Source organism: Myripristis murdjan, chromosome 8 (assembly GCF_902150065.1).
Source record: "Myripristis murdjan chromosome 8, fMyrMur1.1, whole genome shotgun sequence".
NCBI lineage: Eukaryota > Metazoa > Chordata > Actinopteri > Holocentriformes > Holocentridae > Myripristis > Myripristis murdjan.
Window position 1 is genome coordinate 33,897,244 of NC_043987.1, and position 26,668 is coordinate 33,923,911.

At 41.1% G+C, this 26,668-nt stretch overlaps 2 protein-coding genes across 2 annotated transcripts; both read left to right on the top strand.

The window, feature by feature from the left end:
• Positions 1–2,023: 2,023 nt before the first annotated feature.
• LOC115363546 (interferon alpha-inducible protein 27-like protein 2B) lies at positions 2,024–8,706 on the top strand. The gene is made up of 4 exons (XM_030057813.1): positions 2,024–2,331; positions 4,634–4,684; positions 6,598–6,759; positions 7,663–8,706. Exons 1-4 carry the CDS (start codon positions 2,073–2,075, stop codon positions 7,881–7,883), a joined length of 693 nt encoding a protein of 230 aa, XP_029913673.1. The 5' UTR covers positions 2,024–2,072; the 3' UTR covers positions 7,884–8,706.
• An 847-nt stretch (positions 8,707–9,553) lies between these two features.
• On the top strand, positions 9,554–17,284 carry LOC115363553 (interferon alpha-inducible protein 27-like protein 2B). The gene is made up of 4 exons (XM_030057823.1): positions 9,554–10,053; positions 11,364–11,414; positions 14,994–15,155; positions 17,005–17,284. The coding sequence occupies exons 1-4, from the start codon at positions 9,795–9,797 to the stop codon at positions 17,139–17,141; spliced, it is 609 nt and encodes a 202-aa protein (XP_029913683.1). The 5' UTR covers positions 9,554–9,794; the 3' UTR covers positions 17,142–17,284.
• Positions 17,285–26,668: the final 9,384 nt, after the last annotated feature.

The following is a 26,668-nucleotide window of genomic DNA, read 5'->3' on the forward strand; positions in this document are numbered from 1 at the left end:
CCTAACTCTAACCATCACAATAAACCCTTTTCGAAACACAACCATCATGACAAAACCCTTTTCTTAACCCTAACCACCACGACAAACCCTTTTCTTAACCCTAACCATTATGACAAACCCTTTTCTTAACCCTAGCCATCACAACAAACCCTTTTCTTAACCCTAACCATTATGACAAACCCTTTTCTTAACCCTAACCATCACGGCAAACCCTTTTCTTAACCCTAACCATCACAACAAACCCTTTTCTTAACCCTAACCATCACCACAAACCCTTTTCTTAACCCTAACCATCACGACAAACCCTTTTCTTAACCCTAACCATCACAATAAACCCTTTTCGTAACACAACCACCACGACAAACCCTTTTCTTAACCCTAACCACCATAACAAACCCTTTTCTTAGCCATAGCCATCACAACAAACCCTTTTCTTAACCATAACCATCACAACAAACCCTTTTCTTAACCCTAACCATCACGACAAACCCTTTTCTTAACCCTAACCATCACAATAAACCCTTTTCGTAACACAACCACCACGACAAACCCTTTTCTTAACCCTAACCACCATAACAAACCCTTTTCTTAGCCATAGCCATCACAACAAACCCTTTTCTTAACCATAACCATCACAACAAACCCTTTTCTTAACCATAACCATCACAACAAACCCTTTTCTTAACTGTCAACCATCACGACAATCCATTTTCTTAACCCTAACCATCACGATAAACCCTTTTCTTAACCCTAACCACCACAACAAACCCTTTTCTTAACCATAACCATCACGACAAACCCTTTTCTTAACTGTTAACCATCACAACAAACCCTTTTCTTAACCCTAACCATCACGACAAACCCTTTTCTTAACCGTTAACCATCACAACAAACCCTTTTCTTTAAATGGACAGTAAGCAGCAATATAGCTATAATATATAGCTATAATATAATTATGGCCATGGGGCCATTAATACATAGAGAGTTACATCAACCCTGTCAAAATAAAAGCCTGGGTGTCAGGGGGTTACGTATTGTTTCACATTACTTTACACTGTTTTCACTTTAATATCAGGGATTAAAGTTTTTTTTTTTTTTTTTTTTTTTTTTTAAATAGACAGTAAGCAGCAATATTTGGTAAAAGGGGCTGCATTTTTTAAAGTGTTGGTTAACTGCGGTTGGAAATAAAAACAGTGATTTTAAAGCAGCGTGCTTCCTTGTGTGTAGGGATGCATGAATATTTTTTTTTCCACTCCTGATAGAGAATACTCGACTGTGAGTATTGGCCGTTAACCAGAATAGTAGAATTTAAGTGTCTTTAAAAAAAAAACATTTTACAATTAGAATTAATAAATGCATCAATTTAAAGATATCTGTTAAGCAAAAGAATTGCATCGGATTAATGCTAGAGAAGGGATTTAGGAGCGCTGCCTGGGCCCTCAGTCAAGCAAAGGACAAGCAGCTGCTCTTTGGAGAGATCAATGGGAAATATATTTAAGTCTGTCTCCTTTTTAAATAAACTTCCTGCGTTGGATATGGCCGGCAAACTTAAATAAATAAATAAATAAATAAAAAGCACACTGTTTCTGTTGAAAAAAATATTTAAAAGCCTGTAGGGTGCAAGTACATGCCAAATAATCAATAATGAATAATGTCCCTCAGAAAAGACTGCACACCAAGGAGCGCACAGCACGAAACATCTCGCGTCTATACAAATTCATATGAAAAAGATAAACCTGGGTGCCCAGTAAAACGAACCGGATGTGTAGATAAATTATAGAAAAGGCCACAACACACGGCAGGTATCACAGTGAAATGACCACAGACAAGAATGGAAACCGAAAGTAGAGCGCTCCCACAGAAAGGAGGTGAAGTCGGCGTCTCTCCTCCTTTCTCCTTTATTACTGGGAAACCGAAACTAAAGAGACTGGAGACACGTGCTGCTACAGCGACTCCTGATTGGTCAGCTCGGACTGGATAAAGCCGCCGGAGCGCAGAGGGACGCGTACAGACAGGTGGTGTCAGGTGAAAGGAGAGCAGCGACTGGACGACTATCCCAGCAGAACCGAGCCATGGAAGCAGCTCCTTGCGCTTTGCCTGTCTTCCTGGAGGAACCAGGGGATCCTCCGGTCCCCTGGAGCGACTGGATCTCCGAGTTCGAGCGGCACCTGAACGAAGAGTCGTGCCCGGAGGAGCAGAGGGCGGCCCGGCTGCTCGCCCACCTCGGCGAGGAGGGGCGGCGGATCCTCCGCAGCCTGCCGGGGCCGACCGACAGCTACGCGGAGATGGTCGGCGCCCTGACCGCTCACTACAACGCCAAACAGCAAAGAAGTGAGTCATGCTGCGGGGTGACACAGACACCAGCAGCTTGTGACTATCCTGTCATTATGGAGAGCTATGGGGAGGACAAAAAAATTATTATTGTGGCTGCAAATGAGTATGTTGCCGGAATATTGCAGACCGTGTAAATTCATAAGTTATCTCCAACTTGTTTTCTATTAATTAACCATTACCGTCAGGGGCGTAGAATAGGGTGTAGGGACGCCAGGGACACATCCCTACCAATATCCAGCCACTATACAGTCCCTACCAATATAAACACTGTCCGTCAGCGCTTATGGTACACAAAGGGTTAACAGTCGGTCTCTGCTAGAAGTCCCGCCTCTAACCTAATATCGCTCTTCGATTGGCTCTGCCGTTTCTTGCTCATGTGTGATTGGCCGTCCCCGCTGTCACTCCATGTGGTTGGAAAAAGCGGCTGAGGACGTGCACAGCGGATCAGCTGCAGTCCGTGTGTGTCTGCAAATGTCAGCTGTTCATGTTTGTTCTGCCTGAGTCACGTCAGCTGGACGGAGTTCAATATCAGTGGTGGCATTTAGGCCTACATTCACATTTGTATCTGTGTATGTGTGTGTTTGGTAATAAGGGACAGCCAGGTTGGGTCCTAAAAAAAGAAAAGTGGACATAAGAAGTTCCTTTAGAAGTCAAAGTCGAAGTTACTCAAAGAAAATAGGCCCACTTTATTTATTATATTGCTGATATGGAGTTGATAATAATGGTGGTAACACTAATAGCCATGCAGCTAAGCTACTGATGTTTTTCTTCACTGTTTATTTCGTCAGGTGGCAGTTAGAACAATAGTTCAGCTTCTTTGACATGAGAGCTTTTATCAGGCACATTGGCCTGTTGTCTCTAGGGAAGCAGGAATTATCCATTTTTACTACCCATGATTTAAAATGTTAATAAATTATATATATTATATATATATAATTATATATATATAAATATTTTTTCTATACTCTGTTGTTATAATTGGCCTTATAGCTCAATGTCTTTTGTATTATCCAATGTATCATATGTATGTATGTATGTATGTATGTATGTATATATATATGTATGTATATATTCTCTATCTTGTTAGTTCGGTCTGCTGCATTAAATACATGCCCAGTCAACATCCACACACTAGCATAACACATTCTAGAAACAAGGCGTGGACAGTGGTTGGCCTGTCCATGTCCGGGTAACTGGCCAATTATACTCAGTTTTGTTTAAGTCCCACCTCTGTATGGGGCAGGCCCAGCCCAAGAAGATAAATGTGCATCATTTTCAAAGATCAGGGCTCATTCTGACAGAGATCCTGTGAGCTCTGTCAGAATGAGACCAGCGCTGCCTTACTTTATATGTGACCATAATAAATATTTCATCTGGAAATTGAAGATTTTCTCTGGTTTGTTCTTGGGCTTTCAATAAAATAAATCTGGTTTATGTATGATATTGTTAGATAGACAGATATACTTTATTGATCCCAACCAGGGAAATTCTCTTGTTGATGTACATGATGATGCACAATTGCACTAGAATGAAGACGAGAACTCTGTTAAATTGCCTGCTTGTCTTTCTTTAGTTGCCTTTAACTTACAACATTACAGCGTTATTAAATTCTTATAGTCAGTACAAGTATTCAGATATGCAGTATAAACATTAATGTCAATCCCTGAATATATATATTTTTTTTCTGATTATGATCGTTTGCTTGTTTATTTGATCAGCTCTACATGATGTGAAATGGCAGTCACAAATGCAAAAAAACATGAACTTTCAGGGGTGCCGCCTTGGAGCGCTTTCATGTCCCCACCAATGTCAAAATCAAACCTACGCCCTTGATTTCGTTCCGCGGAAAGCGAGGCAAACGTCCAAGATTAACGTCCTTAAATTTACAAGAAAAAACTTGGATATTCTGAGATAAAAGTGGTAAATTGATGAGGGGAAAAAACTAAAAATTCGGAGGTTACATAGTCAATAATTTGTGATGGAAAAAACAGAAATTCTCTGAGATTGTAAGTCGTACATTTATGATTAAAAAAAAAAAAAAAAAAAAACGTAAATCATTGCATCCTTTTTTTCTGAATCGGCCCGAGTCACAGCAATGTCTCTTCAGTCCAGATGTGGATGACTAGATTGTGTCTCTGTGCTAAAATCACCTGGAAAAAAGTAAAAGATAAAGTCTGCTTTCTGAGTTTTGTCCCCCATAGCTGTGACTTCATAATATCAGAATTTTTGAGTGTTTTTCTCATACATTTACAATTCACTTCATTTCTCTCTCTCTCTCTCTCTCTTTTCCTCCCAACAGAGAAGATGATAATTGCAGCAGCAACAGTGGGAGGAGCGCTGATTGGAGGAGGTGAGATAACAGCTCAGCACCTTAAACGGCCACAAACACATCACATCACTTTAAAACGCGTTAAAAAGTGCAGCTGATTATTTTTTTTTGGCATTTCTGCTTTATTTGACAGTTACAGTAGAGATAGACAGGAAAGGCAGGGGAGAGAGAGGAGATGACGTGCAGCAAAGGACGTGAGGTTGTATTTGAACCCCGGTTGCTGCGATCGGGACTGAGCCCTGGTACACGGTGTGCGTGCTTTACCGGTGCCCTGAAATGCAGCTGATTTTACCAAATATTGCTGCTTACTGTGTATTTATAAAAAAAAAAAAAAAAAAACTGTAATCCCTGATTTTAAAATGAAAACAATGTACAGTAATGTGAGACAATATGTAGCCCCCTGACACCCATGGCCCCAGGGTCAGGCTTTTATTTTGACAGGGTTGATGTAACTCTCTATGTATTAATTCTACAGAGTTACATGAACCCCCCCCAACGGGTTTGGGTTTTTGGGTTTGTAGGTCCCGACTGCACCTTCTTGTGGGTCAGAAGCTGTTAGCATCTCTTCTCATCATCCATCTGTCTTAACCAATGAAACGTCAGCCTCAGCCACTCTGGTTAGCTTTTGTTAGCTACTTGGTTACAGTTAAGAAAAGGGTTTGTTGTGATGGTTATGGAAAAGAAAAGGGTTTATCGTGATGGTTAGGGTTAAGAAAAGGGTTTATCGTGATGGTTAACAGTTAAGAAAAGGGTTTGTCGTGATGGTTAACAGTTAAGAAAAGGGTTTGTCGTGATGGTTAGGGTTAAGAAAAGGGTTTATCGTGATGGTTAGGGTTAAGAAAAGGGTTTATCGTGATGGTTAACAGTTAAGAAAAGGGTTTATCGTGATGGTTAACAGTTAAGAAAAGGGTTTGTCGTGATGGTTAGGGTTAAGAAAAGGGTTTATCGTGATGGTTAGGGTTAAGAAAAGGGTTTATCGTGATGGTTAACAGTTAAGAAAAGGGTTTGTCGTGATGGTTAGGGTTAAGAAAAGGGTTTGTCGTGATGGTTAGGGTTAAGAAAAGGGTTTGTCGTGACGGTTAGGGTTCAGAAAAGGGTTTGTCGTGATGGTTACAGTTAAGAAAAGGGTTTGTCGTGACGGTTAGGGTTAAGAAAAGGGTTTGTCGTGATGGTTAACAGTTAAGAAAAGGGTTTGTCGTGACGGTTACAGTTAAGAAAAGGGTTTGTCGTGACGGTTAGGGTTAAGAAAAGGGTTTATCGTGACGGTTAGGGTTAAGAAAAGGGTTTATCGTGATGGTTAACAGTTAAGAAAAGGGTTTATCGTGATGGTTAACAGTTAAGAAAAGGGTTTGTCGTGACGGTTACAGTTAAGAAAAGGGTTTGTCGTGCCGGTTAGGGTTAAGAAAAGGGTTTATCGTGACGGTTAGGGTTAAGAAAAGGGTTTGTCGTGATGGTTAGGGTTAAGAAAAGGGTTTGTCGTGATGGTTAGGGTTAAGAAAAGGGTTTGTCGTGACGGTTAGGGTTCAGAAAAGGGTTTGTTGTGATGGTTACAGTTAAGAAAAGGGTTTGTCGTGACGGTTAGGGTTAAGAAAAGGGTTTGTCGTGATGGTTAACAGTTAAGAAAAGAGTTTGTCGTGACGGTTAGGGTTAAGAAAAGGGTTTGTCGTGATGGTTAGGGTTCAGACAAGGGTTTGTCGTAATGTTAGGGTGGGGTGATGGGGAGAAGTCATGGAACAGTTTTGGTATTTTGTTGACCCGAAAGAGGCATCTTTGTCAGTTTTCCAGCCATCTCTGATCTCTGTTCACTCCGTTTCTGATCTCTGTTCACTCCGTCTCTGATCTGTTCACTCCGTCTCTGATCTGTTCACTCCGTCTCTAATCTCTGTTCACTCCGTCTCTGATCTGTTCACTCCGTCTCTGATCTCTGTTCTCAGTTGGAGCCGTTGTGGCCGCTCCGTTCGTCCTGGCTGGAATCGGATTCACCTCCACTGGGATTGCTGCCGGCTCACTTGCTGCCAGCATGATGTCATCAACAGCCATAGCCAGTGGTGGAGGGGTGGCGGCGGGGAGCCTGGTGGCGATTCTCCAGTCTGCAGGTAGGAGGAGATGAAACACCTGCATCCAGTTTTTACTCACTTACATCATCAGACACCAACAGACTTGTAAGAGTTTAATACAAATCTGCTCAGCAGGCAGGTGTGGTGTTTACGCCTGTTAGGGCCAAAGGGGGTAAAATGGAACTGGGTCAGCTGGGGTAATATTGCAAGAAAAAAAACTCAGATTTCTTAGATTAAAGTTGTAAATTTACAAGAAAAACCTTGTGGGTTGACTTTGCGAGGTTGGCTCAGCCACACTCTGCAGCCGCTGGCCGTGTCCCAGGCCTGCAGCTGATCCCCTCAGCAGATTCTAGTCTGACATGGGATTCAGGAACAAGGAGATCCTGCTGATCTGAGCCCAGAATCAGCAGATTGTTTTCTTCTGAATCGGCCCAAGTCACAGCAACGTCTCTTCAGAGTCCAGATTCTGAGGAGGAGGTTGGGGTTCTGGACTCGAACCAGCAGGATTTCCTTCAGACTGAATCCCACAGGAGGAGAAAAATAAATTTTCAGTTTTTCCTAGATTGACAACTTTAATCTCAAATTTTGAAACAACAACCTGATACTGAGCAGAATCTGTTGTCTCTGTTTCTGCTTCTTCTTCTCCTCTTCCTCCTTGTTTCCAGCTGTATCGCTGCTACACTTCAACCACTGATCCGTTTTCTGGATTTGATTTGTCTCGTCTTCCCGCTCAGAGTGAACAAACGTCCTCACTTATCATAGAACAGCTGATTATTTTACGAATTATGCACGACTGATATTTTTTAATTTATTTTTTAAACGTATCTCATGTATCCCCTGCAGTACTCCAACATACCCCTAGGGGTACGTGTTCTCCCACTTGAGAATCACTGCTTTCTACGGTGGTTTTTAACGCCTGGTTCTTGGTGTCTCCCCCCTCAGGAGCGGTGGGTCTGTCGGCGGGGGCCTCGGCTGCTGTGGCGGGGGCCGGAGCCGCGGCCGGAGCTGCGGTGGCTGGAACTGCTGGAGCGCTGGGGGCCAAAGCCATCGATGGGGAAGACAAAGATGAAGACACAAAAGGAATGAAGAAAGAAGAGGAACAGGCCGTTTGTAGTCAGTGCCAGCAAACGATCCCCAAGGAACAGGGGCCAAAGAAAGGCTGATCAGAACAGACCAGCCACTGTCTGAGGCTGCACATAAAATAAATAAATGAAAATAATTCAAATCAAACATTTTGCTGCAACCTCTGCTTCGACACAACGCTTCAGCAATGCGTTAAGTGTGACAAGCATGAAATCTGAGCCTTCTTCAAAAAGATAAAATATCTTACATGTTTATATCTAGATAACAATATGATGACAGTAAATCGTTCAGTCCTAGGTAGCATTCTGAACAGCTACCAAAGATCACAGAAACTAAAGTGCCATTTTCCCTCTTCATTTTAGTCTTCAGAAAAAAAGAAAAAATATATTTTTCTGATCTTTTGTGAACCCTCTTACTAAGAAAATACTTAATAAAAAGAAAAAAATACTAGTCTATGGGTATTTGGGAAATTAAAAGTTCTCAAATTTGCTCTTGATTGTTCTTTTTAATTTTAAAACAACAGCACCCCCAAAATCAATCAATCAGTAAAATGTTCGAGATGTTTCAGTCAGCTGAGCTCGTCTCATTTGTTGTAATTCCTTTTTGTGCCCACTGGGTGGCAGGCTCCCCTTTTTGTGCCACATTTTGAAGGAAACCTGTCCCAGGTGTTTGATGCTGCTGTGCTGGCGCGAGCCGCAAGTGTTTTGTTGTGTGTGTGTGCTGACTCACCTGTCTGCTCATCAGTTTATAATAAACTCATCACTGAGGAAATCATTTCAACGTTAAAACTTCAACCACTGACAGAGCTAGAGATTAAAGATTTGGATTTTATACTATATTATCATTTTATATGAGATTGTAATGTGTTATATTGTTTTAAGGTCTCTGTAATAAAGTTGGTTTTGCCAATATGACGTCACGGTGGCTTCACTTTTTTTTTTTTTTTTTTACTAGAGATCAGTAGTGTCTGCACTTTTGCACACACACTGGCCCTATGTGTGTGTGTGTGTGTGTGTGTGTGTGTGTGTGTGTGTGTGTGTGTGTGTAGGCTACATATTGCTTTGTCTTCTGGTCCGCATCTCATCCACGGACCTTTATAAAAAAAAAAAAAAAAAACTTTTTTTTTTTTTCTGGCACTTTCCATCTGCCATCAGCCAGTCAAGAAATCAATCAATAGCCTACCTGTCAATCAGCCTCTGGAGGAGAGTGAAGCCTCTTCCTCCTCCGTCACATTTTAATGTAGGCCTAATGTAATATTTTGAGAAAAATTTCTGATATTAAAGTCGCAGCCTAAATTTACGAGTGGTCAAGGAACCAAGAACCAAATTCAACAAATTGAAATGATGACGTTCTTTGACCAAACATTTTCAAATTTCTCTCATAACAGTGATTTTTTTTTTTTCTTGTACATTTACCGCGTTAATCTAAGAGAATATCTGCGGTTTTTTTTCTCTGAATATTACCGCCTCCTCCTCCCCCGCCTCAGGAATATGTTTTCCTGTGATCTGCCATCGCACAGACTTACAGCCTGCAGGGGCTCCTCACCTCCTCTGCAGCCAAAAAAAAAAGAAAAAAAAAAAGTGACCTTTGGAGCAGAGCAGCACGATATGAAAAAGATAAAGCTGGGTGCCCAGTAAAAGGAACCGGATGTGTAGATACATTATAGAAAAGCCCACAACACACGGCAGGTATCACAGTGAAATGACCACAGACAAGAATGGAAACCGAAAGCAGAGCGCTCCTACAGAAAGGAGGTGAAGTCGGCGTCTCTCCTCCTTTCTCCTTTATTACTGGGAAACCGAAACTCAAGAGACTGGGGACACGTGCTGCTACAGCGACTCCTGATTGGTCAGCTCGGACTGGATAAAGCCGCCGGAGCGCACAGGGATGCGTACAGACAGGTGGTGTCAGGTGGACGGAGAGCCCCATTTGGACGACTATCCCAGCAGAACCGAGCAGCACCTGGACGACTATCGCGGCAGAACCGAGCCATGGGAGCAGCTCCTTCCGCTTCGTCTTTCTTCCTGGAGAAACCGGGGAAACCTCCGGTCCCCTGGAGCGACTGGATCTCCGAGTTCGAGAGGCGCCTGGACGAAGAGTCGTGCCCGGAGGAGCAGAGGGCGGCCCGGCTGCTCGCCCACCTCGGCGAGGAGGGGCGGCGGATCCTCCGCAGCCTGCCGGGGCCGACCGACAGCTACACGGAGATGGTCGGCGCCCTGACCGCTTACTACAACCGCAAAGAGCAAAGAAGTGAGTCATGCTGCGGGGTGAGAGGGTTTGTGTGTTGAGAGGCAGCAACTGTTTGAAAAACACCAACAAAGAAAGTCTTTGAGGAAAATACAGTAAAACCTCAGATTACAAATGTCCATGTTATTTTATACATCCATACAGATGTGGAATAAATTACACATAATTGTGAAACTCTACTCTAGAAGTTTTTATATATCTAGACTATAACCAGGTTCTAAATCAGGGGTCACCAATCATGTGCCATGGAGGGCCGAGAGGCTGCAGGTTTTCATTCCAACCAAGACCTCCACCAGGTGACTTCACTGATCACCTCACCTTGTATCAGAAAGGAGGAGCTAATCAGTGAAATCACCTGGTTCATACGTCATGCATCAGTACATTTTTGTCAGGTGACAGGTAGTAGAGATACAGACTGGCGTAGGCATGTGTTTGGCTCTTTCAGATAAGAGCAAGGCAATTGACACTAATCTGTTTGTATTTAGTTATTTAGTGTCAAACATTTATTATATTATATTTTATTTATGTTTATGTATGATATTGTTGATGTACAGGATGACGCACAGTTGCACTAGAATGAAGATGAGAACTCTGTTAAATTGCCTGCTTGTTTTTCTTTAGTTGCCTTTAACTTACAACATTACAGAATTATTAAATACTTGTAGTCAGTAAAAATATTCAGATATGCATTATAAACATTAATGTCGATCCCTGAATAGTTTTTTTTTTTTTTTCTGATTATGATTGTTTGCTTGATCATTTGATCAGCTCTACATGACGTGAAATGGCAGTCATGAATGCAAAAAACCCCCTTGAAGTGCTTTCATGTCCCCACAAATGTCCAAATCAAACCTACGCCCTTGATTACCGTCAAAAATTGCGTTCCGGGGAAAGCGAGGCAAACGTCCAAGATTAAAGTCGTTAAATTTACAAGAAAAAACTCGGATATTCTCAGAAAAGTGGTAAATTGATGAGGGAAAAAAACTAAAAATTCTAAGATTACATAGTCAATAATTTGTGAGGGGAAAAACAGAAATCCTCTGAGATTGTAAAGCGTACATTTATGATAAAAAAAAATTGCAAATGTTCAAAAGTTTTCTTCTGAATTGGCCCGAGTCCCAGCAATGTCTCTTCAGTCCAGATGTGGATGAGAAGATTGTGATTCTGTGCTAAAATCACCTGGAAAAAAGTAAAAGAAAAAGTATACTTTGAGTTTTTTTCCCCTGTAGCTGTGACTTCATAATCTCAGAATTTTTGAGTGTTTTTCTCATACATTTACAATTCACTTCATTTCTCTCTTTTCCTTCCAACAGAGAAGATAATAATTGCAGCAGCAACAGTGGGAGGAGCGCTGGTTGGAGGAGGTGAGATAACTGCTCAGCACCTTAAACAGCCACAAACTTCATCACATCACTTTAAAGCACTTTACTGATTTTGCCAAATTTTGCTGCTTACTGTCTATTACAGTTTTTCTCGATTGCTAAGACACATTTCTCGAAAGTTGCTCTCCTTTTCTCTAAACTGTGAACACAAAACCCAATTTTCAAGCTACATTCACAAAACCTCAGACTCCTCTTGCAAAACCAAACTTTCACCTCAAAACAGTTCAATCTGTGCTCAAAGCTGAACTGTGTTGTCAAATTGTGCCCCGAGTCCATCAAAATTAAAAACACTACTGAGCAGTCACTAAACACTACATAGAAAAATAGAAAACACAATGCTCAGGACATGAAGCTGTAGAAATAAATGTTTTTTGTTCACTGTAGGCTAAATGCATGTTTCAAAACAAAAAACCTGTGCATTTAGCACTTGTACACACAGTTAAAAAAAAAAAAAAAACAGAAATCTTTACACGTAGCACTTGCAGTACAAAAACAAACAGAAATCTTGTGCATTTAGCACTTGTATACAGTAAGCCTACGTAAAAATAAAGTACAAAAATATACAAATGAGAAGTGCATTACTCAGCCACAGCATCATTTCTCCGTACTGGGTCGACCTCCTCGACCACCTCTACCACCTCGACCTACTCTCACACAAACTCCTCCTCTCAGATTTCTATCCATTGTAGTGCCTCACACAGCAGTGCTCTCTGAACTGGCTTATATATGTTCCCTCACATCATGAGCCACAAGTGGGATCAGTTTTGAGCTGTTGTGTTCAACCAGTGACACCAGTGCTTTACTTGTGTTTGACTTTTGCCACCAGTGCTCACCATTATGCAACACAGGTGCATCACAATGAAAATGTGTTGGTAAGTTGTGTCTAAACAGGTGAAACGTGCTGATGGTTTTGCCAAAAGAGTGACTGATTCAGTCAGTGGGTTCAGGCAATGGAGCATTTGGTTCAGACAATAGGGTTTAGTGTTTTAATAATTGAGAAAAACTGTAAAACAAACAAACAAAAAAAACTTTAATCCCTGATTTTAAAGTGAAAACAGTGTAAAGTAATGTGAGACAATATGTAACCCCCTGACACCCATGGCCCCAGGGTCAGGCTTTTATTTTGACAGGGTTGATGTTTCTTTCAATCTCTTTTTCCAGTATAATGAAACTGGGATCCACTTTGTCGTCATCTTCACCTCCAAACCACAGCAGAAGTTTTCTTTTGCAAATGTGTTCACACCTTTTCATTGGATTCACACATTTTTCACCTCTCACATGTGTCATTTCCATGGCGCTGACTGAAGGAATCTACTCATTTGGGCATAAGTTGAGTTGTTTGAGGGAAATATTAGCTTTTGCTATTGATTTACAATATGTAAATTGTCCAAAATATGACTGCAATACACAGGAGAAAGTGAGGTCGAACCTGCTCAGACTGAAAAGGGTGTGTTGCATTTTGGTGTTGAGTATCAAGTGAGTGAGTGGCTGGATTAACTCGATTGACTGCAAGTTGTGACAAAATGTGCTTTTGCTGCACGTTTGAAATGTTTTGCCATAGTAAACACAAAGTGTTATTTTGGGAAGAGCACCTCTCATTAGGCCTGTGTATTTACTGTTTTGATACCATGGTTTCTGAGGTGACAGAGAAGGTAAAGCCATTGGAAAAAAAACTGTAAGAAAAGGGTTTGTGGTGATGGTTAGGGTTAAGAAAAGGGTTTGTGGTGATGGTTAGGGTTAAGAAAAGGGTTTGTGGTGATGGCTACGGTAAAGAAAGGGGTTTGTTGTGATGGTTAGGGTTAAGAAAAGGGTTTGTGGTGATGGTTAATAGTTAAGAAAAGGGTTTGTGGTGATGGTTAACAGTTAAGAAAAGGGTTTGTGGTGATGGTTAGGGTTAAGAAAAGGGTTTGTGGTGATGGTTAGGGTTAAGAAAAGGGTTTATCGTGATGGTTAATAGTTAAGAAAAGGGTTTGTGGTGATGGTTAACAGTTAAGAAAAGGGTTTGTGGTGATGGTTAGGGTTAAGAAAAGGGTTTATCGTGATGGTTAGGGTTAAGAAAAGGGTTTGTGGTGATGGTTAACAGTTAAGAAAAGGGTTTGTGGTGATGGTTAATAGTTAAGAAAAGGGTTTGTGGTGATGGTTAACAGTTAAGAAAAGGGTTTGTGGTGATGGCTACAGTAAAGAAAAGGGTTTGTTGTGATGGTTAACAGTTAAGAAAAGGGTTTGTGGTGATGGTTAACAGTTAAGAAAAGGGTTTGTGGTGATGGTTAATCGTTAAGAAAAGGGTTTGTGGTGATGGTTAACAGTTAAGAAAAGGGTTTGTGGTGATGGTTAATAGTTAAGAAAAGGGTTTGTTGTGATGGTTAACAGTTAAGAAAAGGGTTTGTGGTGATGGCTACGGTAAAGAAAAGGGTTTGTTGTGATGGTTAACAGTTAAGAAAAGAAAAGGGTTTGTGGTGATGGTTAGGGTTAAGAAAAGGGTTTGTGGTGATGGTTAGGGTTAAGAAAAGGGTTTATCGTGATGGTTAATAGTTAAGAAAAGGGTTTGTGGTGATGGTTAACAGTTAAGAAAAGGGTTTGTGGTGATGGTTAGGGTTAAGAAAAGGGTTTATCGTGATGGTTAGGGTTAAGAAAAGGGTTTGTGGTGATGGTTAACAGTTAAGAAAAGGGTTTGTGGTGATGGTTAATAGTTAAGAAAAGGGTTTGTGGTGATGGTTAACAGTTAAGAAAAGGGTTTGTGGTGATGGCTACAGTAAAGAAAAGGGTTTGTTGTGATGGTTAACAGTTAAGAAAAGGGTTTGTGGTGATGGTTAACAGTTAAGAAAAGGGTTTGTGGTGATGGTTAATCGTTAAGAAAAGGGTTTGTGGTGATGGTTAACAGTTAAGAAAAGGGTTTGTGGTGATGGTTAATAGTTAAGAAAAGGGTTTGTTGTGATGGTTAACAGTTAAGAAAAGGGTTTGTGGTGATGGCTACGGTAAAGAAAAGGGTTTGTTGTGATGGTTAACAGTTAAGAAAAGAAAAGGGTTTGTGGTGATGGTTAGGGTTAAGAAAAGAAAAGGGTTTGTGGTGACGGTTAGGGTTAAGAAAAGAGTTTGTCGTGACGGTTAGGGTTAAGAAAAGGGTTTGTCGTGATGTTAAGAAAAGGGTTTGTGGTGATGGTTACAGTTAAGAAAAGGGTTTGTCGTCACGGTTAGGGTTAAGAAAAGGGTTTGTCGTGATAAGAAAAGGGTTTGTCGTGATGGTTAGGGTTAAGAAAAGGGTTTGTCGTCACGGTTAGGGTTAAGAAAAGGGTTTGTCGTGATGTTAAGAAAAGGGTTTGTCGTGATGGTTAGGGTGGGGTCATGGGGAGAAGTCGTGGAAGAGTTTTGGTATTTCGTTCATGAAAAGGTGCGGGGACCCTAAAGAAGCCACTTCGTCAGGTTACCAGCCGTGTCTAATCTCTGTTCACGCCGTCTCTAATCTCTGTTCACTCCGTCTCTAATATCTGTTCACTCTGTCTCTAATCTCTGTACACTCCGTCTCTAATCTCTGTTCACTCGGTCTCTGATCTCTGTTCTCAGTCGGCGCCGTCGTGGCCGCTCCGTTCGTCCTGGCCGGAATCGGATTCACCACCGCTGGGATTGCTGCTGGCTCACTTGCTGCCAGCATGATGTCATCAGCAGCCATAGCCAGTGGTGGAGGGGTGGCGGCGGGGAGCCTGGTGGCGATTCTCCAGTCTGCAGGTAGGTAAACGTAAACGCCCAGAATCAGCAGATTGTTTTCTTCTGAATCGGCCCAAGTCACAGCAACGTCTCTTCAGAGTCCAGATGCTGAGGAGGAGGTTGGGATTCTGGACTCAAACCAGCAGGATTTCCTTCTGACTGGATCCCACAGGAGGAGAAAGACTAGATTTCCCTCAAAATTTTGAGTTTAATCTTGAAAATCTTCCACCAGAATATGTCTACTATGTTCTACTTAAATGCCCTACTTTCATGATATAATATCACTGTAGCGTGAACTTTTACATTTTACATAAATTTCACCCAAAAGCCAAATATCCCTAACTTTTTGTGAGTAGTGTATATATATATATACACTATATTACCAAAAGTATTCGCTCACCCATTCAAATGATCAGAATCAGGTGTCCTAATCACTTGGCCTGGCCACAGGTGTATAAAATCAAGCACTCAGGCATGCAGACTGTGAAACAAGACATTTGTGAAAGAATGGGCCGCTCTCAGGAGCTCAGTGAATTCCAGCGTGGAACTGTCATAGGATGCCACCTGTGCAACAAATCCAGTCGTGAAATTTCCTCGCTCCTAAATATTCCACAGTCAACTGTCAGCTCTATTATAACAAAATGGAAGCGTTTGGGAACAACAGCAACTCAGCCACGAAGTGGTAGGCCACGTAAAGTGACGGAGAGGGGTCAGCGGATGCTGAAGCGCATAGTGCAAAGAGGTCGCCGACTTTCTGCACAGTCAATTGCTACAGAGCTACAAACTTCATGTGACCTTCAGATTAGCCCAAGTACAGTACGCAGAGAGCTTCATGGAATGGGTTTCCATGGCCGAGCAGCTGCAGCCAAGCCACACATCACCAAGTGCAATGCAAAGCGTCGGATGCAATGGTGTAAAGCACGCCGCCACTGGCCTCTAGAGCAGTGGAGACGCGTTCTCTGGAGTGATGAATCACGCTTTTCCATCTGGCAATCTGATGGACGAGTCTGGGTTTGGAGGTTGCCAGGAGAACGGTACATTTCAGACTGCATTGTGCCGACTGTGAAATTTGGTGGAGGAGGAATTATGGTGTGGGGTTGTTTTTCAGGAGCTGGGCTTGGCCCCTTAGTTCCAGTGAAAGGAACTTTGAATGCTTCAGGATACCAAAACATTTTGGACAATTCCATGCTCCCAACCTTGTGGGAACAGTTTGGAGCGGGCCCCTTCCTCTTCCAACATGACTGTGCACCAGTGCACAAAGCAAGGTCCATAAAGACATGGATGACAGAGTCTGGTGTGGATGAACTTGACTGGCCTGCACTGAGTCCTGACCTGAACCCGATAGAACACCTTTGGGATGAATTAGAGCGGAGACTGAGAGCCAGGCCTTCTCGACCAACATCAGTGTGTGACCTCACCAATGCGCTTTTGGAAGAATGGTCAAAAATTCCTATAAACACTCTCCTCAACCTTGTGGACAGTCTTCCCAGAAGAGTTGAAGCTGTAATAGCTGCAAAAGGTGGACCGACATCATATTGAACTCTATGGGTTAGGAATGGGATGGCACTTCAGTTCATAGTATGAGTAAAGGCAGGTGAGCGAATACTTTTGGTAATATAGTGTATGTGTGTGTGTGTGTGTGTGTGTATGTATATGTGTATATATAAATATATATAATTTTTGAAATGTATCTCATGATATGTATGTATCATGAATGTATCTCTGATATTTTTTTATTATTTTTTTTAAATGTCTCATGTACCCCCTGCAGTACTCCAACATACCCCTAGGGGTACGTGTTCTCCCACTTGAGAATCACTGCTTTCTACGGTGGTTTTTAACGCCTGGTTCTTGGTGTCTCCCCCCTCAGGAGCGGTGGGTCTGTCGGCAGCAGCCTCGGCTGCCGTGGCGGGGGCCGGAGCTGCGGCCGGAGCTGCGGCGGCGGGAACTGCTGGAGCGCTGGGGGCCAAAGCCATCGATGGGGAAGACAAAGATAAAGACATATGAGGAAAGAAGAAATAAGAGGAACAGGCCATTTGTAGTCAGTGCCAGCAAACGATCCCCAAGGAACAGGGGCCAAAGAAAGGCTGATCAGAACAGACCAGCCACTGTCTGAGGCTGCACATAAAATAAATAAATGAAAATAATTCAAATCAAACATTTTGCTGCAGCCTCTGCTTCGACACAACACCTCAGCAACGCGTTAAGTGTGACAAGAGTGAAAACTGAGCCTTCTTCAAAAAAATAAAATATCTTACATGTTTATATCTAGATAACAATATGACAGTATATTGTTCAGCCCTAGGTAGCATTTCCATAGGGCATAGCCATTTTCCCTCTTCATTTTAGTCTTAAGAAAAAAAGAAAAAAAATATATTTTTCTTATCTTTTCTTTACCCTCTTACTAAGAAAATACTTAATAAAAGAAAAACACTAGTCTACCGCTATTTGGGAAATTAAAAGTTCTCACATTTGCTCTTGATTGTTCTTCTTAACTTTAAAACAACAGCAACTCAAAAAACAATCAATCCAATCCAATCCAATCCACTTTATTTATATGGCACGATTTTAAGAAACACAAGGTTTTCCAAAGTGCTGCACAACAAGATAAAACAACTAGATAACACAACAGAAGCAGAATAAAAAAGGTGAAGTACACAATATGATAAAACATAAGATAAAATAAAATATTTTAAATAAACTAAAATCATTTAAATAAAATAAAGTGATTTAAAATGCACTGTCCGCACAAGATGGAAAAAAAAAAAACAAGCACACAAAATCATAATCGCAATCAATAAAATGTCCGAGATGGTTCAGTCAGCTGAGCTAGTCTCATTTGTTGTAATTCCTTTTTTTGCCCACTGGGTGGCAGGCTCACCTTTTTGTGCCACGTTTAGAAGGAAACCTATCCCAGGTGTTTATTTTTTTTGTGTGTGTTTTTTTTTTTTTTATTTTATTTTTTTTAATTTCGGTCAATTTAAAAAAAAAAAAAAAAAATACATAGTTTGCAGTCTAGTCCACTAATTATAGTGGTACCGAAAAGGTATAGGCTGAAGCCAAAGCTTATTTTGCCTACCCTTTTTACAAGGAAACTATGGTATTTAAAAACAGAAACAATGTCGCAGTTTTAAAACATTGTATACATATACTGAAAACAAATTGAGGGAAAAAGTTTGTGCATAATAGTAATAATTTTAAATAAATCAACATTGGATTAACAAAACAAAATTAACAAAAAGGAAGGATTAACAAAAGGAAGGGAGTCAGGTTTTGCACAATGCAACATTCACATGCCACACCCTACTACATGGCCTATCAACCAGAGCATGGCTTCACTCCCAGGGACATCAACCACAGTGCCTCACCACAATCTGTGGCTAGGAGGCCACAGAGCCTGGACGGGTACATACCCAATCATAAACCACCTGCACACAAGTACACATAAACACACATCACATATGCATATACTCCCACACCCATCCATACATATATATTCGTAAACGTAATCATAATGTTTTATATTTATTTAATAGCTTATTTTTGTACATCTTTTTAAATTTTGTGATAGTTGTACACATTTTTAAGTCTTGGTCTAGTTTATTCAATAAACCAACCCCTTTAACCGATAGACACCTGCGTGTCTTGATGCTGCTGTGCTGGCGCGAGCTGCAGGTGTTTTGTTGTGTGTGTGCTGACTCACCTGTCTGCTCATCAGTTTATAATAAACTCTTCTATGATATTGTAATGTGTTGTATTGTTTTAAGGTCTCTGTAATAAAGTTGGGTTTACCAATATGACGTCACGGTGGCTTCATTTTTATTTATTTATTTTTTTTTTTTTATACTAGAGATCAGTAGTGTCTGCACTTTTGCACACACTGTCTGACGTCCATTATTGTGAAACAGTGTGTGTGTGTGTGTGTGTGTAGGCTACATATTGCTTTGTCTTCTGGTCCGCATCTCATCCACGGACCTTTATTAAAAAAAAAAAAAAAAAAAAAAAAAAAACTTTTTTTTTCTGGCACTTTCCATCTGCCATCAGCCAGTCAAGAAATCAATCAATACCTGTCAATCAGCCTCTGGAGGAGAGTGAAGCCACTTCCTCCTCCGTCACATTTTAATGTAATGTAATATTTTGAGAAAAAATTCTGATATTAAAGTCGTAAATTTACGAGTGGTCAAGGAACCAAGAACCAAATTCAACAAATTGAAACGATGACGTTCTTTGACCAAACATTTTCAAATTTCTCTCATGACTGTGATTTTTTTCTTGTACATTTACGTTTTTTTCTCTGAATATTAGCGCCTCCTCCTCCCCCGCCTCAGGAATATGTTTTCCTGTGATCTGCCATCGCACAGACTTACAGCCTGCAGGGGTTCCTCACCTCCTCTGCTGCCATTACAGCCCTGCAATTAAAAAAAAAAAAAAAAAAGTGACCTTTGGAGCAGAGCCGCACCTGTCGGACGGAGCTGGACTCCTACAGGACGGAGGACACCGACTCCGCGACACCTTCATCAGGTTTGAGCAAAATTATGATGGTAAGACCTGACCTCCTGACCTGCTGACCTCAGGAGCTCAGCAGGTCAGGAGCTCCGTCCCTCCGGTCGCCTGCAGGTCCGCCGGCTGCTTTCGAGCGACACGGAGACCAACATGGCTGTCAGCTCCTGCCGCTTGGAGAAAAAAAAAAAACTTCATCAAGTCCCTGCCTGTTCGACAGGAAGTAGTGGAGAGAAAAATAACTCTGGAGCCTGAAGGTGGGCGGTAATATTCAGAAGAAAAAAAAACACGGAATTTCTGAGATTAATGTGATAATTTACAAAAAATAAATTAATTAATGAATTAAAAAAAAACAGCAAAAAAAAAAAAAAAACAAAAACAAAAACAAAAAAACCCCTCAAATATTCTGAGAATAATGTTGCAAATTTACGAGAAAAAACTCACAAATTTATGAGAAGAAAAAACAAATAATTCTGCGATTATGAAGTCACGAAATTGCGAGAAAAAGCTCAAACATTCTGAGATTAAAAAATGTCAAATTTAAAAGAAAAAACTCGGAAAAATAATTAGTTTTCTTTTCTTTTTTTCTTTTTCTTTTTCTTTATCTTTTTTTTTTTTTTTTTTTTTTTTTTTTTGTCCATAGCAGGGGGCCGCTGTCCGTGCTGGAAACCTCCGACCTGGAATCAGATTTTACAAACTAAACAAAAAACGTCAGCGTGTCAGACATGACACAACTGGCGGAGGCGGATCCCTTTCCATGTTAAATACTGTTTGATTTAATCCAATTATATAATCAATATATATTCTATATATACTCATTAGTTGAATTATTTTTGGAAATTATATTATAAGCGATGCTGTTCCAAATATACATATTCTATAAATATTTTGCAGCTATATTAAATCATACGCAGGCTACAGGAAAGCTGAAAAGTCCATAGATATTCTATAGATATCTATTTTAGTAGATATATATATTTAAGCATAGATTTTTTTGTCTTTTTTCTGATTTTTTTTTTTTTTTTTTTTTTTTTTTTTTTTTTTTTTAAATCTATCTATCAGGCCTCCACTTTACAGTCTACAACAGTTAGCTCCTTCATTAATGGCCAGTTGAATGAGCACATCATTTACATATCATCTGTTCCAATCCATTCCAAGCTTGGCTCTTTTAGGAGGACTTCCTACTTCCTGCTGTCTTTCGCTTAATCTTGTGGCAGCAGCGTCTCTCAGTCATGAATACATGACAATATTTTTCATCAAACCATCACTTCACACTTCACCGTGCTCTAAAGTGTTTAGAGACACACATTTTATTTTATTTTATTTTACTGGCGAGTTTTACGTGATCAGATATTTGTGACATTTGTGCAGCTTCATCGAGTGGACACACAGTGAGACCAAAGCCTGCAGGGACACAAAGCTGAGCATGTGGCCGTCAGTGGGGCTAAAAGCTCTAAACTGATCAGTCCATTTGATTCCAGATATTGATCAGTAACTGGACTGTTCCTGTCAATATTGCAGGAAGACAGAATTGTGCGTTGAGCTGAAATCCATGGCTGTAAAATGATGTCAGCAAGGGGGTACATGAGATTTTTACATTCATTTACATAATAGCCTCGACGTCGCCCCCTGCAGGCGGGAACACAGACTCTTGAAAGCACACTTCCCCATGTGTGAATGTCTTGCATGAAACCTGACACGTCTGAGGTCTCCGGTGTTTTCTGGCCACAGGTCTGATGCCAGCCCGCTTGTTCTCCACCGTGAAGTGAACAGATGAACGAAGAGCTCGGCACTGACCGAGGAGGAAAAACAACAACGCCTGCCGGACTGTGCTCCTCTGCAGATGGAGGAGGAAGGTCCCTTTCACCGGTTCACCAGGTAAGGATATGTTTCTTATACATTTCTGTGCGACAAAACTTTTGTGACTTTGGGGCCAAAACGAAAATGTTCTAGAAAATAGTTTCCTGTGTGTTGTTATTGCTGGCTGAGTGAAGCAGCAGCCTGACACAAGACTGATGAAACAGATTTCGTTAGTCAAATGTGAGGAAATCTCAGAACTGGTGTGACAGCGAGGATACATGTGAAGCGAAGTGTAAAACAAATCAACATGTTCCCCATGCAGCTCAGGGGCAGAAGTCGCCTACTTCCTACTCTGCCAGTGGGGTGAGATAATCCCACTTGTTGTTTGGTATAAAAAAGGATAAATGTGTTGAAACAAGGCAGATCAAGGCAGATCAGACACTACAGGATCAAGAAAATGAGCCATGACTCAGGAAAATTCTGGAAACAAGCTGATGAGAGTTTTTTTTTTTTTTTTTTTTTTTTTTAACTGTGTTGAAGATTTGAGCTCTGAAGATGACTGCATGTCTGTAATATTTATGTAATGAGTCAATATCAATATAGGGTACCATTTGGTGTCCCGGGCAGAAATCACTCACTTTTCATGAAAAATTTGCAAAATAACAAAACTCTGAGGGTTTATTATAAATGGCCAAACATTTAAACACACATTGGTACAGAGATACATCTTTAAAAGGGTGTTTTTCATATTTAAAAAAAATGTTCTATGATTAGATGCATGTGATTTTGCCATGTCCCAAACTCCTCTCTACTAACTTCACTGAGTGTAATAAGTAGTTAAATGATATACAATGTACAAACCTTTTACATGCTCTTGTTGCTCTCATCAAGTACTTGAATAAAATGAGTCAATTGGATCATTTATGGTCTAATGTAATAATAATAATAAACGTTTTGCATGTGTCCCTGGATTTGCTGTCCACCCCGTCATTAGGTGGTTACTGCCACTATAAGACACCACCTGCTGTAATCAGTGACATCACTACCACTGCTTTGTCTTTTACAAATGGAGTGAAGAATAGCTCTTGCAGAGATCATAACATTTATATTTTGACATTTTCATCATTTTATGATTGAACTTGAATGTGTTCAATCTTAATGTGTCCCCCCTGTCACTGCAAAATATGAATCTATATAAATGCTTTTCAGAAATTCAAAATATGTTTGTTAAAGTATACACAGTCACCTTCCTAACTGATACATGTTGCTAGCTAATGGCCCAACATGTGCTCATTAAATGCAAACTTCAGCCAGAAACGTCCTCCCTGTCATCGTCCACCCCATCATCAAGTCTAGTTTTATAACAGTTTTATAAGTTTTTCAGTGTTTCAGAAGTCAAGTGGAGGACAAAACATATGCAGAGAAAGAAACCATTTGAAAGGATACCTACAGTACAGGCCAAAAGTTTGGACACACCTTCTCATTCAATGCGTTTTCTTTATTTTCATGACTATTTACATTGTAGATTCTAACTGAAGGAATCAAAACTATGAATGAACACATGTTGAGTTATGTACTTAACAAAAAAAGGTGAAATAACTGAAAACATGTTTCAGGGTTTCCGCTACATGTAATTGATCGTGGCGCACCGCCACGGCTAAATAAAAGCCGCCATGGCTTGGGAATGATGATTTTTTTTTTTTTTCCCGGGTGTTAACACAATTTAAAGTATATTGTATGAATGACCTGTGAAAACGACCCTGCATACACACATAGCATATATTTGCGCACATATACTTACTATGATCAGAGTTTTAAATGATAAATTAAATATCACGACATGTTACACTAAGCCGCAATTAATTTTATTTTGAAAACGCACCGGAGTTATCACCCGCCTGCTTTGTGCTACTGCTGCGCGCTCAAGAGTGGAGGCGGTAAGAAGCAGAGGGAGAGGAAAGGGCGAGAGCAAGGTACCTAAGCAAGATTAAGTTTAATCCATTTTTTGTTCAAGCCTGTGAAAACGACCCTAATGTTATTAATGTTAACATTGCATTGCGACCGACAGGAGGGCTGGGCGATATGGACCAAAAGTCATATCCCGATATATTTTGGCTGAATATCGATTTAATATATATATCCCGAATTTTTTTCCTTAAAGTGAGAGCAAATGTTCAGTCATAGTCAAAGCCAAATATGACATGACGGGGCTGGAGCTTTTTCGGATTGTGGATGGCTTGTGGCTGGGGCTTCTGCAGTGTTCCTGGTAGTATCTGGGGGGCAGGAGCTGCTACAGGAACGTCCTCTGGCTCTGCCCTCTCACCTGCCGTGTCTCCACTGAGAGGGCCGAGGAGGAGGAAGGCTCCTGTAAAGTCACCGGGCGGCTGAGCGACCATGACCAGGGCATCAGAATGCGTGTTGTTAAAAAAGCCTGTTGTTAGCGTTAGCTAACGTTCCCTAAGCTAACGTTAGCATCTCTAAAAATGCCGGCTAAAAAGTGTGTTGTTAGCGTTAGCTAACGTTAGCTAGCACGTTAGCGTTAGCTTGGTAGTGTTGGTCGTGTTGCTAGGGACGCCTCGCGCCCGGCTGTTTGCTTTCTGTTGACACCACATCGCGCTGTGAGTAAATCCAGTCAGCACCAAGTAAACCCCAAGCCCCACCCAGGAGTTTTTCAGGGCTGCTCAGAGTCCCTACCTCGAGGCAGGGCCGTTTTTTAGCCATTTGGTTAATAGTAAACTGTAAGTCAGAGATGGTTTGGTTTTTCTCAATTTACCAAGTTCCACTCACTTTAAATTGTATTTAAGTGTAGGTGAAGGCATGCTGCTCAGCATCAATGGGCCACCTCTGGCTGAGTTGAACTACAATAGAGCCTTAGAGCTCTTTTTCAAAAAAAAAAAAGAAAGATGATGGGGGGGGGGGGGGGTTCGTCCACCTCAGCACCACAGTTTCAAAAAATCCTGGGGGAAACCCTGTGTTTTATATTCTAGTTTCTTCAAAATAGCCACCCTTTGCTCTGATTACTGCTTTGCACACTCTTGTCATTCTCTCGATGAGCTTCAAGAGGTAGTCACCTGAAATGGTTTTCCAACAGTCTTGAAGGAGTTCCCAGAGGTGTTTAGCACTTGTTGGCCCCTTTGCCTTCACTCTGCGGTCCAGCTCACCCCAAACCATCTGGATTGGGTTCAGGTCCGGTGACTGTGGAGGCCAGGTCATCTGCCGCAGCACTCCATCACTCTCCTTCTTGGTCAAATAGCCCTTACACAGCCTGGAGGTGTGTTTGGGGTCATTGTCCTGTTGAAAAATAAATGATGGTCCAACTAAACGCAAACCGGATGGGATGGCATGTCGCTGCAGGATGCTGTGGTAGCCATGCTGGTTCAGTGTGCCTTCAATTTTGAATAAATCCCCAACAGTGTCACCAGCAAAACACCCCCACACCATCACACCTCCTCCTCCATGCTTCACAGTGGGAACCAGGCATGTGGAATCCATCCGTTCACCTTTTCTGCGTCTCACAAAGACACGGTGGTTGGAACCAAAGATCTCAAATTTGGACTCATCAGACCAAAGCACAGATTTCCACTGGTCTAATGTCCATTCCTTGTGTTTCTTGGCCCAAACAGATCTCTTCTGCTTGTTGCCTCTCCTTAGCAGTGGTTTCCTAGCAGCTATTTGACCATGAAGGCCTGATTGGCGCAGTCTCCTCTTAACAGTTGTTCTAGAGATGGGTCTGCTGCTAGAACTCTGTGTGGCATTTATCTGCTCTCTGATCTGAGCTGCTGTTAACTTGCAATTTCTGAGGCTGGTGACTCGGATGAACTTGTCCTCAGAAGCAGAGGTGACTCTTGGTCTTCCTTTCCTGGGTTGGTCCTCATGTGAGCCAGTTTCGTTGTAGCGCTTGATGGTTTTTGCGACTCCACTTGGGGACACATTTAAAGTTTTTGCAATTTTTCGGACTGACTGACCTTCATTTCTTAAAGTAATGATGGCCACTCGTTTTTCTTCAGTTAGCTGATTGGTTCTTGCCATAATATGAATTTTAACAGTTGTCCAATAGGGCTGTCAGCTGTGTAGTAACCTGACTTCTGCACATCACAACTAATGGTCCCAACCCCACTGATAAAGCAAGAAATTCCACTAATTAACCCTGATAAGGCACACCTGTGAAGTGAAAACCATTTCAGGTGACGACCTCTTGAAGCTCATTGAGAGAATGCCAAGAGTGTGCAAAGCAGTAATCAGAGCAAAGGGTGGCTATTTTGAAGAAACTAGAATATAAAACATGTTTTCAGTTATTTCACCTTTTTTTGTTAAGTACATAACTCCACATGTGTTCATTCATAGTTTTGATGCCTTCAGTTAGAATCTACAATGTAAATAGTCATGAAAATAAAGAAAACGCATTGAATGAGAAGGTGTGTCCAAACTTTTGGCCTGTACTGTATATACAGTATCTATCTAACTCACCAAACTTTGCACAAAGGTCCAGTCCCATGCCAGATTACCTCAGCTGCAAACTCAGGCCAATAGTAGGCAAGCCTCGAAAGTTCAAAACTTTGAAAATTCATAACAAATGAACCATATGTGCTACAGCTTCACAACTTTCATCAAACTGTAGCCCCAATACTGAAGAAACTTTTGTGCACTCAAACCTATTGCAAATTATGAAGTTCATCACTCTATTTTTTTCAAAAACTGTAAAACTTATTAAACCTATCTCCTCCCACAATTTTTGCTCAATTGACACCAAACTTGCTACAGAGCATCTTCAGACTGTCCTACACAAACGTTGTTTCTCAGATTTTTGATTTATCAAAAATTGAGCCTACAGTGCATCAAAATGTTTGACTGTAAATGGTACTGTAAACATATACATGCAAATTCTTGCTAAATAAATCTTTAATGTTCATAAAAAAATGGACAAAATTCTAGAGTCATGGTCGATGATGTGTGGCACAGCCTGGACCCTTGGCCTACTGCCTTTTGGTGGCAAGGAGCCGCAGGGGTGATAAGGCCTATCACGTTCTGGGCCCTTGGCCGTATAGCTCAGGCAATGTACTGAGCCTGTTGTTATTTTATGTTACTGTATTTTATTTTCGCTGTCATTCTCAATTTCTATTTCCCTTTTTTATTGACTGTTTTATTGTTTTAAATTGTGTCTTGTTGCTTTTAATGTCTCTGTAAAGCACTTTGAATTACCTTGTGTTGAATTGTGCTATATAAATAAACTTGCC

Coding starts and splice junctions, on each gene's coding strand:
- LOC115363553 (XM_030057823.1), top strand. CDS start 9,795: ATGGGAGCAGCTCCTTCCGCTTCGTCTTTCTTCCTGGAGAAACCGGGG. Junction 10,054..11,363: donor CAACCGCAAAGAGCAAAGAA/GTGAGTCATGCT, acceptor TCCTTCCAACAG/AGAAGATAATAATTGCAGCA. Junction 15,156..17,004: donor GGCGATTCTCCAGTCTGCAG/GTAGGTAAACGT, acceptor CTCCCCCCTCAG/GAGCGGTGGGTCTGTCGGCA.
- LOC115363546 (XM_030057813.1), top strand. CDS start 2,073: ATGGAAGCAGCTCCTTGCGCTTTGCCTGTCTTCCTGGAGGAACCAGGG. Junction 2,332..4,633: donor CAACGCCAAACAGCAAAGAA/GTGAGTCATGCT, acceptor TCCTCCCAACAG/AGAAGATGATAATTGCAGCA. Junction 6,760..7,662: donor GGCGATTCTCCAGTCTGCAG/GTAGGAGGAGAT, acceptor CTCCCCCCTCAG/GAGCGGTGGGTCTGTCGGCG.